This window comes from Oryctolagus cuniculus, chromosome 9, assembly GCF_051225735.1.
Source record: "Oryctolagus cuniculus isolate XC-2025 breed Fujian yellow rabbit chromosome 9, ASM5122573v1, whole genome shotgun sequence".
NCBI classification, from domain to species: domain Eukaryota; kingdom Metazoa; phylum Chordata; class Mammalia; order Lagomorpha; family Leporidae; genus Oryctolagus; species Oryctolagus cuniculus.
The window spans coordinates 52,282,115-52,297,002 of NC_142875.1; the positions used below are offsets into that span (position 1 = coordinate 52,282,115).

Genomic DNA, 14,888 nt, shown 5'->3' on the forward strand with positions numbered 1-14,888 from the left:
GTAACAAACTGCTTTCTCATGGGTCCGTAGAGTGTCTCTGGAATCAGAGTGACCACTTGAATTAAATCCCAGCCCTGTAATTTTAAAAAATCGAGATAATGCTACTTATTCCTTTCCTTCCTTCAGTTACTCATCACAGTTACCAGGCAGTGTCAACACTATCCTAGTCACTACATATGCAGTAGGGAAGATTCACACCCTTCTACTCTGTGGTGCTTTAATTACAATGGAAAGAGGCAGACAAAAAAATAATAAACAGAACAAACAATGCAGCTTAAAGCTCTGATAAAACCTAGCACAGAAACAGTTACAATGATAGAACTGGGAGGGAGGGTACACTAGTTTGTGGGAAAATTTTTCTAAACAGTGGTTTTAGCTGAAGCCTATTGAATGAGAAGCTACACAAAGCAAGTAGGGAAGAGTAGTCCAAGAGTAGGGAAAACACACACAAAGAAAGGTCTGAGCTACAAACCTACTTCATACAGGCAAATTCTAAATGAAAACATATTCACCTTTAATTATTAATTTGGAAGGGGAAAATATTGTGTATTCCAGTACTGAAAAATTGATGTCCATTATGCTAAATAAAAAACTTCAAATGCCAGGAAAAAAAGCATCACAAAGAATCAACATAACTTTTAATCTTTTTTTTCCATCATTTATTCAGAGTTCCCATATGTTTTCTCATTATATTGTTTCATAACTATGATATAAAATAAAGAGCAAGCTCAAAATAAACATTTATGATATTCAATGTTCACAGATTTAATATTATATAGTTTCCCAAGCTCCCTCAAAAAAAAAAAAAAAAACAGAGCAAAAAGTCAATTAAAAAAATTAGCTAGCATAAACAGAAGATCACTAATGCTATAAAAGAACAAATCATAAGAACTCTGAGAAACTGCAACACACACCAAGAATGTAACTGCAGAGATGTCTCTGTCCTACCATGCTCAAAATGGTGCAAAGTCCAAGCTGAGATTACAAATACCCATCCATCCTCCCAAAAAAAATTAGTTCCTTATATAGTTAGGAAAACAAATGAGCTTGATTCAGGGTATAATTGTAATAACATCTCCATTTTATATATAATGAAATTGACAGGCAGTGTGGACAGTGAGAAAGAGAGAGAGAGAGAGAGAGAGACAGAAAGAAAGGTCTTCCTTTTGCCGTTGGTTCACCCTCCAATGGCCGCCACGGCCGGCGCGCTGCGGCCGGCACACTGCACTGATCCGATGGCAGGAGCCAGGTACTTCTCCTGGTCTCCCATGGGGTGCAGGGCCCAAGCACTTGGGCCATCCTCCACTGCTTTAAGAACATAGTAATATTTCCCACCCTACACTTCCTCCCTCACCCTCACCCTCCCTTCTCTTTACTTTCTTATTTTTTCTTTTTTTCTAATTTTTGCAATAGCATACTTTCAATTTACTTTATAATCACAAGCTTAACCCTCCACTAAATACAGAATTCAACAATTAGGTAGAAAAACCACTATTTCTTCTCTATCACTGACGAACAGTCACATTGAAATAGTTTTGTTTTCTGGTAAAGGTGTTCTGAACATTTTCAATTTGGTATGATCATGCATGCTTCCACGCCTGCACAGTGCCTGAACATGTCCCAGGCATTTTCCCTCTGGCTGTTCTTCAGGTCTCAGATCTCACTTCTTCTGGGAGGTTCTTTCTCCCCAACCTTCATGAGACTGAGTCAGGGACCTTTCTTTGTGCCACAGTAACTTGCTTCACAGCAGCACAGAACCACATAGCTGGAACCTCTCTTTGTTAAGATTATCAAATCACTGACGTGTTTTCTTCAGCAACGTCTATCTCCTAACACAGTGCCAGGCATATGGTAAACCCCAAATTAATACTTTGGAATGAATACATGGTCCCTCCCTAGTATTTACTAAAGAGAACACACATTGTTTTTATGAAGAAGAAACAGGTTTAAAAATAAAGCTTATTTGTAATTACTGTCACCCATTCCACTGTGAAACTCCCTGCACCTTGTGTTCTCCAAGGAAATTCAAGAAGAGCATATCTGTGCCACATCTCTCTAGGAGAATAAAACTTTTTCCTCCTATTAGGGGGATCTGAAGCAGGAAATGCAGACATGGAACCCGGTGAACTGCTTTGTTAAGTCTGTTATGCTCCTTGTAGCTGCTATGTCTTACTTCAATCATCAGAGCTCTTAATCCTAAACACTCTAAGATCCTAAAATATAAAGGAACACTCCTTATCTTTCCTTCCAAGCAACTGTTATAAGTAAGCACTGCAAGTCACACATCTCCAGTTCTTTAAACAAATTCTTAAATTGGATTATTTTCACCTCTCTAGTTTATCTTGAATACCAAATCACACAAGCATTATTTAATCAAATGTAACACTGCAGTCTTCCTATCACTCCCATACTTCTGCCACTAATGCTCTCTTTTCAATTGTTCAGTGGTGGATTTGGCTAAGTCATACAGTTCTTGCTGATAAATAAGGCTTGTAGACATGAAACACTAGATTTGTGGGTCAAACACTATTTATAATAATTTTTGTTACATTTGCTTTAATTTAAACATTAATGTTTACTGAAAGAAATTACACCTGAAAAACTTAACTAAACAGGCAACATTATCTTATTATCCAACTTGTGGAAACTGAAGGGGATGATGTCTCACAACAACTGAAACTGTTATACAGGAGTAATGAATCAAGTACAAGCAAACACAATAAAAACCCTAAAATTTAACATGGGTGATCCTTTCTTCAGAGTTGGTTCATTTTTCCAGAATGATAAATATGATAATCTTAGACCTAATTTTACCTCTGGAACACACGTTCCTGTAAACTTCATGTAAAACAACAGCAAAATATAAACGAAGGGGCAAGAGCTGTGAAACAGATAAAAAAGCTGCTACTTCGCATGCCTGGAACCCATACTGGAATGCCAGTCTACACCACTTCCAATCCAGCCTCCTGCTAATGCACCTGGTTGATAGCAGATGATAGCTCAAGTGCTTGGACTGCTGCCACCCATGTGGGAGACTGTGAGGGAAAATGCCAGGCTCCTGGCTTCAGCCTGGCCCAGTCCTAGAGGTTGGCAGGAGTTTGGGGGTGAACCAGTGGTGTGGGCCTCTCACTTCTCTCTATTTGGAGAGTGAACCAATGGTGTGGGTCTTTCTCTTTCAGGTAAATGAAAAGTAAACAAAAAAAAAAAAAAAAAAAAGAAAGAAAGAAAAGAAAAAGAGAACTCTTACAATAGAAGCCAAAACATGCTAATGAAATTTTAAGCCACTGTATTTTACTTTATAACTTTTTTTTAATTTTTTAAGAGGGAGAAGTAGAAGGAGAGTTTATTTTAAAGAACACCTCCTCACAGAGACACCAATGTGAACTGTCATGCATACACCAAGTCACATTCACAGAGCTACAGAAACCAGGAGAGACCATGATGCCTTGTATTGCCATAATCATAAGAAATACTGCATTGAAAAAAGCAAGAAGGAAATTGTTCACTGCGCTACCCCTCCCCCAACTTGTAGGATCTACTCAGGAGAGGAAAAGTGAACCGAATCTCTGTGCAAGGAGTGAAAAAATTCAGGTGGGCTGAGCCCAACCTTGCTTCAGTGCAAGGCCCATACCAATAGAGTGAATATTTGGAGCTTCCACAGCCAGGCAGCCTGTCCAACCCTCTCACAACCACCTGCAGAAAGGGAAACTCCAGCTACTCAGAGAGGCCAAGATAGAGAGCTTAGGACTGAGCCTTAGAGCTCAGAGCTGGGCCAATCACACCAAGACCTGGACCCTGATAAAGCCCAAAGGCGTCTAGCCCTCAGCCAGGGCTCACAGACTGATGCTTTTCTTTTGCCTGGCATTAGATGGAGATCTGTGCTCCAGAGGGTTAGACTTATTTTGGTGTATGTCACTCTGGTTGCCTTGGCAGACACCCTAGGACTTTTCAGGAACCTGTGACTGTGGAACCGAGGAGTAACCATCCTGGGACCAGTCTGGCTGGCCAGAGGACTGCTTTATCACCCTCCCTCAACCTTAGGTAGACAGCATGAGACCAAAACTCTGTGTTTTGGTCCTCAGTGCTGGGATGGTAAAGCCCAACACTGGGCAGGGCCTAATAATTTCCATTTAAAAGCAAGTTCCTCTGGCAGAATCTCTGGACTTGCTCCACTGCTAGGTAGAGACCTATGCTCTGGTCAGATAGACTTATTTTGGCATCTATCACCACCAGCCTCTTGTAGGTAGGCCTGGTCTGCCTACCCAAGATAGCATAGGGCCTGTGACTGTGACTGTGAGATACAGGTGTAACCCACCTACAGTCTGCTTGAGGAGCAGAGGGACTGCCTCTATCATCACTCCTACAACCTTGGTCAGGCAGCAAAGAACAGCAAAGAATCAAAGAATTGTTTTAGGACTTAGTGTCAGCATCAAGCAGATCCTAACAGTTTCTTTCCTTAGACCAGTACCTGCACACAGAGCCTAGAGACCTGCTTCAGTGCTTAGTGAAGTTCTACTGATTGTCCCTGGTGAATAGTCTTATAGTCCAGCCAACATAACCAGTGACTGACAGGTACAGAGTTGGGCAGTGAGCTCACTTCAGCAGCAGTCAGATCACAGCAAAGTGAGTTTTGGTTCTACCCTCAGGCTGCATTGGTCTTGGTGGCCTGAGGGTTCCAGATATGATCTAGCAGCATGGAACTTGTAGACGAGACAAGGATATTGAATCTACCACAATCTCAGGAAAAGGGTATAGACACGGATTATTGTTTTTGGCAGTTCATATCAAAGAGCACATCAGGCACAGATTTGGGGCTAAATATGAGCTTGGAGGCTATGGCAAGAATAAATTAGTAAAAACATATCAACGTTGAACCTAGAATACACCACGACTTAGGATGCTATCTTGTGCTGAAATATCAGTGGTATACAAAAGCTCAGAGAAAAATAAAAGGATTTCTTAGAATTACTAAGATGATAATCACAAATAAAACTAGATTATTATACCTAATCTTTCAATATGCAGAAAATGTCATACACCAACAAGTGTTAAGAACTTCCAGGGAATCATAACCAAACCTAAAGAGCAAAAATAAGGTGTCAAAGACCAACCATCCAGGAAATTTACAAACACTCAGATGAAGTTTTCAAAATAGCTGTTTAAAGGAAATTCAAAGAAACTGAAGAGAACCCAGAAAAATGATTCAATATTTTAACAGAGATCTGATAGAAAGATGGAAGTAGTTAAACAAAATCAAGCAGAAAGCCTTCAACTGAAGAGTACACTCAGTGAAATTAAAAATATAATAGAAGGCATCAATAGCAGAATAGATCAAGGAGAAGAAAGAATGAGCTCAAAGACAGGCTATTTTAAAATATACAGTTGGAGAAGAAAAAAGAAAAGAAGCAAGAGGAATGAAGAAAGCATATGCCTATGGGATAACATGAAAAGAGTAAATATTCAAGTTATTAGGATTCAAGAAAGACTTGAGAATGCCAAAGGGATGGAAGACATATTCAAAGATAAGTAAACTTCCCAAACCTAGAGAAAGATACAACTATCCAGGTACAGGAAGGTCAAAGATGACCATATTTGAACCAAGTCTATTCCAAGCCATTTTATAGTCAAGCTCTGCAAAGTTAAAGTGAGGATTTTCAAAGCTGCAAGAGAAAAGATGCATGTAACACATTAAAGAGGTCCCAATTCACCTGACAAAAGATTTTCAGCAGGAACTTTACAGTCCCTAAGAGAGTGAGATGAGTATGAAGGAAAAAAGAAAAGCCAGCCAAGAATACTGTATCCAGCAAAACTATCCTTCTGGTATGAAGGAGATAAAGACATTCCCAGACCAAAAAATTCTGAGACTTTATTACCACCCAACTGGACTTACTAGAAAAACTAGAGGGAACCCTTCAAAGTAAAAGAGAGACGTCAACAAGTAACAGGAAAATATAAAAGGGTAAAAAATTCACTAGTAAGATTAACTACAGGGGCCGGTACTGTGGCATAGTGGGTAAAGCCGCCACCTGTGCTGGCATCCCATATGGACGCTGGTTCGAGTCCCAGCTGCTCCACTTCCAATCCAGCTCTCTGCTATGGCCTGGGAAAGCAGTAGAAGATGGCCCAAGTCCTTGGGCTCCTGCACCCATGTGAGTGACCCAGAAGAAGCTCCTGGCTCCTGGTAGATTAGCATAGCACCAGCTCTTGCAGCCATCTGGGGAGTGAACCAGCGTATGAAAGACCTCTCTCTCTCTCTCTCTCTCTCCGCTTCTATCTCTACCTCTTTGTAACTCCGCCTTTCAAATAAATAAATAAATCCTTAAAAAAAATGACTGACTACACAAATTCAGGATATTCTAAATGATAAACATAATATTTAAACCATTTATATTTTTACTGCAGAGATTAAAAAATTGTAATCACTGCATTAAAATGTTGAGACAGACAAGAAATGTAATATCAAAAACTCAAAATATAGGCAGAAATGGAGCACAAATATTTTATTAAGATTTCATTCCTTTTTGTTTGACTTATTCTATCTTTATAATCAATGTTAAGTTGTTAGAATTTCAAGATAGCTTATTATAACCAAAAGAAGTTTTCTCTAAGTCTCACAAAAACCACAAAGCCAGAACCTATGACAGACTTGTAAAAAATTACTAAGGAAACAAAATACATCATCAGAGAATATCACTTATCTGAACTGTAAAAAAAAAGACAAAGGAATTACAATAAAAATACAAAACAAGCATCAAAATATTAGCAGTATGACCTTACCTCTCAATAATTAAATTTTAATGGACTAAATTTTCCAATTAGAAGACATACAGTGACCAAATGGATCAAAAAATAAGACCTAATATATATAAACTGAAAGTGAAAGGATGGAGCAAGATATCCAATAAAAATGAAACCCAAAAGAAAGCAGGAGTAGCTATACTGGTATCAAAAAAAAAAAATAATCTTATATAAAAGGCAGCAAAAAGAGACCAGGAAGATCATTATGGAATGATATAGCACTCAATTCATTAAAAGAAAATAATACTTATAAACATATATGCACCCAATATGGGATCACACAAATACAGAAACCAAATATTAACAGACCAAAAGGGAAAAACAGACTTCAACACAACAATAGTAGGAGACTTTAACAGCTCACTTTAAAAATGGACAAATTATTTAGACATAAAATAAACAAAGAAGCAGACATGCACAGAATATTCCATGCAACAGCTGCAAAATATGAATTCTTCTCAACAGCAAATGGAATATTTGCCAGGATAGAGCATAGACTAGGTCACAAAAAAAGAAAGAGTTGCTGGTTCCTTTCCTTGGCCTAACCCAACCCTGGCTGTTACTGCCTTTCGGGGAACAAACCAGTGAATTGAAGGACTTTTTTACTGTCTCTGAAAAATATTTTAATTGATATTAATTATAATAATTATAATTATATATAATAATACATAACATAATAACATAATATATTATTACATATAATATGTTGTATATTATATAATATATTATATTTATAATATAAATATAATGTATATAATTATTATATATTATATTATAATAATTATAATTATTTAAATTATCAATTTGGGAATTTATGAAGATCATAGGCTCTATACCTGTGAAAATTAAGGTTTTACAATACTACTAAAATTTCCTTATCTTTCTTACATTCTAGCTTGCTAATTCTGAGTCATAATAACAGTGCTATAAATACAATTTCCTCTATTAACAGATGTGAGCAAAAATTTGTCTATCAGAAATAAATCCCTCTAACATTGATGTTAGGTTTGCAGTATGGAATTCATTTTATGTATCTTAAAAATTGAATCTGAAGCCTTTTTCAAAGTAGAATGCTATTATCTCATTTGTTGATATAGGATTGCACACAGTGAGAACTGAAACATTACAAGCATATAGGTCATAGATGAACTATTATTTTCAACCTCAATCTCAATATAATTTAGGAGACAATATGGGAACCTAAAGCAAATATAAGAAGACAGCAGTATGAAAGTAAATCAAAGGAGCTCTGAGTGGGATAGTATAAAGGGAAGATGGCACAAGAATATCAAAAGTTCAGAGTCAGGAAAAAGAGAGGTTTGAAGAAGAAGCAGATTCTCCTGCTGGCCTTGCAGAAACAACAGCATGTAAAATGTCTATGAAGTTGGCCATGTGGCACCAATCTGAGGACAGCTTCTGGGAGCTGAAACCAGCCTCCAGCACATCAAGCAGGGAAAAGAAATTGCAGTCCTACACTCACAGGAACTAAACTACTGAGTCTGTAAAAAGGTCCTCACTCCTCAGGCAACATCACAGCCTCTTCTGAAACCTTGATTTCAGCATGTAAGACCTTGCACACAGGCCCTGACAAAGATGCACCTGGACTCGTAACACATGAAACTATGAGACAGTAAATTTGCACTGTTTTAAGCCACTTTCAGGTAATTTGTGATGCAGCAACAGAAAACTAACATGTTTTATAATCAAGAAAACTTGCTCTTACATTTTAATGCTTACAGATCTCACCTATATAAAACTTTTTTTTTCTCAAACAATACATTGCCTTTTCTATATAATCTAACAAATGAGCTTCCATTTTCATGAAAAATGGACAACGAAATTTATTACAAAAGTTTACTTGGGTTTATTAAAAATATATCTACAAGCCAGCACTGTGGTGTAGAGGTAAAACTGCTGCCTGCAGTGTTGGCATCCCATATGGGTGTCAGTTCCCATCACAGCTGCTACACTTCTGACCCAGCTCTCTGCTATGGCCTGGGAGAGCAGCAGAAGATGGTCCAAGTCCTTAGGCCACTGTACCTGTGTGGATGACCTGGAAGAAGCTCCTGGCTCCTAGCTTCGGATCAGCCCAGCTCTGGCCAATGCAGCCATTTGGGGAGTGAACCAGCAGATAGAAGACCACTCTACCACTCTCTCACTCTTTCTCTCTGTCTGTCTCTCCCTCTTGCTCTCTAACTCTGCTTTTCAAATAAATAAATATTTTAAAAGAAATAGACCACATTGTGAAAAGATATTCCCTCAACTGTGTGAACATTTTCATAGAACATATAATACAACTCAAATACATTATGTAAGATGACATAATAAATTTTTCCAACACAAGAATGTGTTTCTATAGCTAAATCTGTCACATAAATAGAAGTTGGAGAAAACAGTTTGGTGATATTATTCATCATACAAGTAGGGGCAAAACAAGTTGCCATTTATGTTTCCAGAATATAACAGTTTTATTACAGGATATTTGTAATTAACTGCATCTATAAAAATCCAGAATATAGGTTCTTATTATCAGTTGCTTTATTAAACCTTGTTATATAATTCCAAATAGAGTTTAATCTTTTAAAAAATATATTAAAAATAAAGAAAAAAGAAACTGACTTTAAGTTAGCCTACCTTCCACATTCAATGTGCCCATTTTAGATTCTAAGAAGTCAAATAATGTGCTTGGTGCTGATGGCCTTGCATTTCCCAGGTCCTCTTCATCTTCAGATCTTATTCGTCCCCTGCCTTTTCCTCTACCTTAAGATATAAACCAAGACACGTATACTAAACATGAAAAAACAAAGGAGAAAATAAACTAAAATATAATCAGTAATCACTAATAAGTAGGATTTTTATACACTTCTTTTTGTATTTTTCTTTATATTTCACATATTTAATAATAGAAAAAAAATTTTTTGACAGGCAGAGTGGACAGTGAGAGAGAGAGACAGAGAGAAAGGTCTTCCTTTGCCTTTGGTTCACCCTCCAATGGCTGCTGCGGCCGGCGCGCTGTGGTCGGCACACGGCGCTGATCCAAAGCCAGGAGCCCGGTGCTTCTCCTGATATCCCATGGGGTGCAGGGCCCAAGCACTTGGGCCATCCTCCACTGCACTCCCGGGCCACAGCAGAGAGCTGGCCTGGAAGAGGGGCAACAGGGACAGAATCCGGCACACTGACCGGGACCAGAACCCGGTGTGCCAGCGCCACAGGTGGAGGATTAGCCTATTGAGCCGCAGTGCCAGCCTAATAATAGAAAATTTTTAAATGATCACATTAAATTGTAGCTTGAATCTTCTACATGATCTATTGAACTTGTTCAAAGGATCTTTTAAAGAAAAATATAACTTTCAGAAAATTCTTTAACCATAGCTTTTTTCAAAAAAAGATTACAGTATTTGAAAAAACATATGACAAATTTGTGCAACAAGTGAAGAATACTACCAATGAAAGTTAGCTTCATGCTAAATTTGTAAAGTTTCCATATTATTTAGTCATTTATATAAATAGCATATTCAAGAAATAATTAGGGGCCAGCAGTATAGTGTAGCAGGTAAAGCCACCACCTGCAGTGCTAGCATCCCTTCTGGGCGCTGGTTCTAGTTCCAGCTATTCCACTTCCAATCCAGCTCTCTGCTGTGGCCTGGGAAAACGGTAGAGGATGGCCCAAGTTCTTGGGCCCCTGCATCCACATGGGAGACCCCGAAAAAACTCCTGGCTCCTGGCTTTGGATTGGTGCAGCTCCAGCCATTGTGACCAACTGGGGAGTAAACTAGTGGATGAAAGACCTCTCGTCTCTCTCTCTGTCTCTGTCTCTCTCTCTCTCTCTCTTTCTCTCTACCTCTACCTTTTCTATGTAACTCTTTCAAATAAATAAATAAATCTTTAAAAAAAAGGAAATAATAGCCGGCGCCGTGGCTCAATAGGCTAATCCTCCACCTTGCGGCGCCGGCACACCGGGTTCTAGTCCCGGTTGGGGCGCCGGATTCTGTCCCGGTTGCCCCTCTTCCAGGCCAGCTCTCTGCTATGGCCAGGGAGTGCAGTGGAGGATGGCCCAGGTGCTTGGGCCATGCACCCCATGGGAGACCAGGAAAAAGCACCTGGCTCCTGGCTCCTGCCAGGATCAGCGCGGTGCGCCGGCTGCAGCGGCGGCCATTGGAGGGTGAACCAACGGCAAAGGAAGACCTTTCTCTCTCTCTGTCTCTCTCTCTCACTGTCCACTCTGCCTGTCAAAAAAAAAAAAAAAAAAAAAAAAAAAGGAAATAATTAACAGATCCAGTCACTTTACATCAATTTCTCTATTACTCACAACAACCCTGTTGAGTAAGATATTATTAGAGTTAGTTTATTTAGAGACAAAGAGTAACCTGCAAACATCTCAAACTGGTGCTCTTTCCACTTGTCACACTGTTAAAATTATAGCCCTCAGAACAATAAAACCCAGCCTCTGTCAATAACATTAAATTTCTCTTAATAGTAAACAATATTATATGGCAATTTTGCTTCAAAAATTATACCTCTCATAGGAGGACCCATGATGGGTTTTTGTTTATTGCTGTTAAGAAGTACATTCAATGCTGCTTCCAGGTTGTTGCTGTTATCCATAAGCGCTTGCCTTGATGCTTCCTTGCTGAAGCCCATTTCTGTTATATGCTTCAGAGCCTTCTCATCAACCTGTAATGAAGAGATAAGCTAGGTTGACAGCTCATAAACAAAGCAAGGTATAAGTTCCCAACTACATATGGCTTTTTAATTAAAAATTACATCTCATATTTATGGAAAAGTGTCACACTAATACAACATTCCCTTGCTTTTTTTAATATCAACAGTCAAGGAAGAATCTCTATATTTGTTTGTGCCTTGAGTCCTGACTTCACAAGTATCACTGAAAATGCCAAATATAACAATAATAATAGGTTGGAATGAGGACTCTGAATATAAGATAATCAGTGAACACCACTAACAAAATATTTTCATGGAAAATTGGAAAGTTTTTGATAATCCTCCATCTTAGAAAGTAAGTATAATTTTTCTGGCACTTCTCTGAAAATGCAAAGCATAAACTCAACCTAATGAAATTATATCATCTCATATTTTTCTGTATTTTTATTCACCATTGCTTCAGTATTTTACTCTATATTCATTAGCAATACTACCTATGAATCTTTGATAGCTATCCCCCAGATGGAAAATGAATTGAAATTCAAACCTCTTTGAAAAATCTCGACCTGAGTAGAATTTAAACATTGCTTAAGCAGTATAAACATATTCCATGAAGAAGTTCCTTGAACAGAAGCCAGTTGAGGAAAAGGTAACTTTAACTTTTGTACATCTAACAGTCAACATAGCTAAGCTTTAAGCTAGCATATGTAAGCCATGCATGTGGCAAACACACATTCTAATGCCCAAGTAGACAATGACATAAACAAAGTAAATTTTTCCAAACTTTGTGTCACAGACTCCTTCAAAACACAGTAGTTACTCTTAGTTACTATCAATAGCTCAGAGTTGACACATATGAGAACATCTATTTACCACCCTATCTACCATAGATGTGCTAAAATAAATGTAAAATCTCCTGGACATGAAAAACTGTAATTCCTCCTTCTTAGTTAAAAATGAATTGGAATGTAAAAAATTCTCTCTTATATAAATATCTAATTAATAAAAATTATCTCCCAATTTAAGTATCTAAATAAGTATCTAATGCTCCATCCATAGAACTTAAGCAAAAAAAGAAAAAAATACTGCAAATGGTCCATTATTATCCAATCTGCTTGGAATAACTTATTCTGCCTTTCTCTTTGCCTTGACTTTCAGTTAATCAAACTAGGGGAATACTCCTTCATGTCTCTTCTAGCTTATGTTTTTTGCTGTCAATCCCATAATTATCTTGTCTCTGTGTATCTTTGGATTGTCTTCTTTTTCTCTCTGTCAGTCTTTGTGTTCCAATTTTCCTTTTTAAAAGGAGACCATTGATAGATTAGAGTCCATCCTAATGATTTTTTAACTTAATTATCTCTATGAAGACCCAATTCCCAAATAAGGTCACATTCTAAAGAAGTGGGTGTTAGGCATATAACATACATTTCTGGTGGACTAATACAATACCATCTATTATTCTGATAATCATTTTTAGGACTTATCAGCTGATATCACAACTAAATCTTCCTTCAAATGCTGTAAACAAAGATTTGAAAAACCACCATTTTCTATCCTGTTAGTCACCTGTTATATTCCAACAACATCTCAAATTGTTCTTTTGATGGTCTCCTACATTTTTGAAAGATAGAGTTGCCAGATATAGAATTCTTGGTTGACAGTCCTTTCTTATTCTTCAGTACTTGGAGAATATATCATTCTACTGCCTTCTGGCCTTCATAGTTTCTGATGAAAAATTGACTGTTAATCTTACTCATGATCCCTTATACTTGGTAAATGACTTCTTTCTGGCTGCTTTCAATATTTCTCTTGAAACAACTTGATTGTAATGTGTCTTGATGTACCTCTGAGTTTATCCTATTCAGAATTATTAAGTTTCCTGGATTCGTTGATTCATGACTTCATCAAATTTGGGAATTTGAATATATTTTTTCAAATATTTTTCTGCCCTTTCTCTCTGGGAATTCCAAAATGCACATTTTGGAACGTTTTAGGTCCTATTCATATTTAGACTTTTGGGTATATTTAAGATAGTCAAAGCATTTGTCTATCAAATCCAATATTTTGGATTCTTAAGGGATGGTTTCTATGGATTTCTTTACTTCCTATGGATGGATTGAACTCACCTGAATTTAACACTTTTTTGCATGATTTGTAACTTTTTGTTATAACTGTAAATTTTAAATTCTGTACTGTAATAAACTGTATATCAGGTTCTGCCTTCTCCCCAAGGATTGTTGTTACTTGATGAAGCTTGTGGTTTTAAGTTTGTCTAATGAATTTCCAAACTGTTTGGTAAGGAATGTATCCTTTATGATGTGTGACCCTTGAAGTCATCGTCCCATTCTCTCCAAGGTCAGACAATGACCAGCCTCTTTCTTCATCATTCACTACCCTGGATTTTACAATGTTTAAATAGGCTCCAGAGTTCTAAAACTGTTACCTAAGACAGTGTTTGTCAGCTCAATGGTTTCTTCAAAGAGCCAATTCCTGGAGCTTTGTGCTCCATTATCTTTTTTGATGTCACTCTCTTCATATGTTTCCTTTGCAACCACCCCAATCTACTAATCTCCTCTGGTGTTCATTCAAGACAGAAAAATGTTCTCAGTTTACTCAAAAGATTAAGAGCTTCATGAATTGTAGACCATGTCTTTTTCAGCATGCTGCATTCATTCTTCCCTTGTTATTGAAAGCTTAATTTTTTAAAGAATGAGATAGACATATTTGGTTCAAGGAAGATGTAGCCTGCCCTACAGTTATAAACTCAGTCCCCACTACCAAAGATTAATTAGGATGTAGGCATGCAGCCCTGTTCTAGTATATGAGAAATAAAAGGAAATCTGATAGAGATTTGAGAGAAGACTTTATTCTTTGGTAAAATAGACTCATGTTCCCAGAGAAATTATTTCCTTTCTGCCTTTGAATTTTTGGAGAATCTATAACCCTAAACCCTTTAACTCTAAAGAGAAAGCCAGGAAATCATGGAAAGTTAACATTGCTACACTACTGAATTCATCATCCACTTCTTGACTTCTTGTCTCATGAAATACTAAACTACTTTGGTTTAAGCTAGTCATGGACATTCTTCATTCTATGCACAAAACTGACGGCATTCATTAAATCTCAAATTGTAAAAGAAAATTAATTCCTGCTAACTTCCTTGGGTCTAAGGACACTATGGCATACTAGATTGATTTTTCTTATTTATCTTAAAAATTCAAGCATATATTGCAACTAAGTCCAAAATATGTGAAAGTACTTCAAAAAGTACATGGAAAAATAGAACTAAAAGATGTTTGGGTTGGTGCAAAAACTTTTGAAATCTATGCATTTTTGCAATATGCATTTTCATAAAAACTCCCTAGTACATGTAATTGTTCCAATATATGTTTCCTGAAGATCAAAACAGAGCAAATCACTTTATAAAC

The 14,888-nt window shown here is 37.3% G+C and overlaps 1 protein-coding gene across 3 annotated transcripts in view; it reads right to left on the bottom strand.

The window, feature by feature from the left end:
* TDRD3 (tudor domain containing 3) overlaps positions 1 to 14,888 on the bottom strand; it is a 190,014-nt gene that overhangs the window by 53,511 nt on the left and 121,615 nt on the right. For all 3 annotated transcript variants that reach the window (XR_007920946.3, XM_008260040.5, XM_089303623.1), the window contains exons 9-10: positions 11,316 to 11,472; positions 9,433 to 9,558 (exon numbers count right to left, since the gene is read on the bottom strand). Coding sequence is in view for 2 of the 3 variants with exons in the window: in XM_008260040.5 (XP_008258262.1) it covers positions 9,433 to 9,558; positions 11,316 to 11,472 (283 nt within the window). In the remaining variant the exon portion in view is untranslated. The remainder of the gene's footprint in view (positions 1 to 9,432; positions 9,559 to 11,315; positions 11,473 to 14,888) is intronic.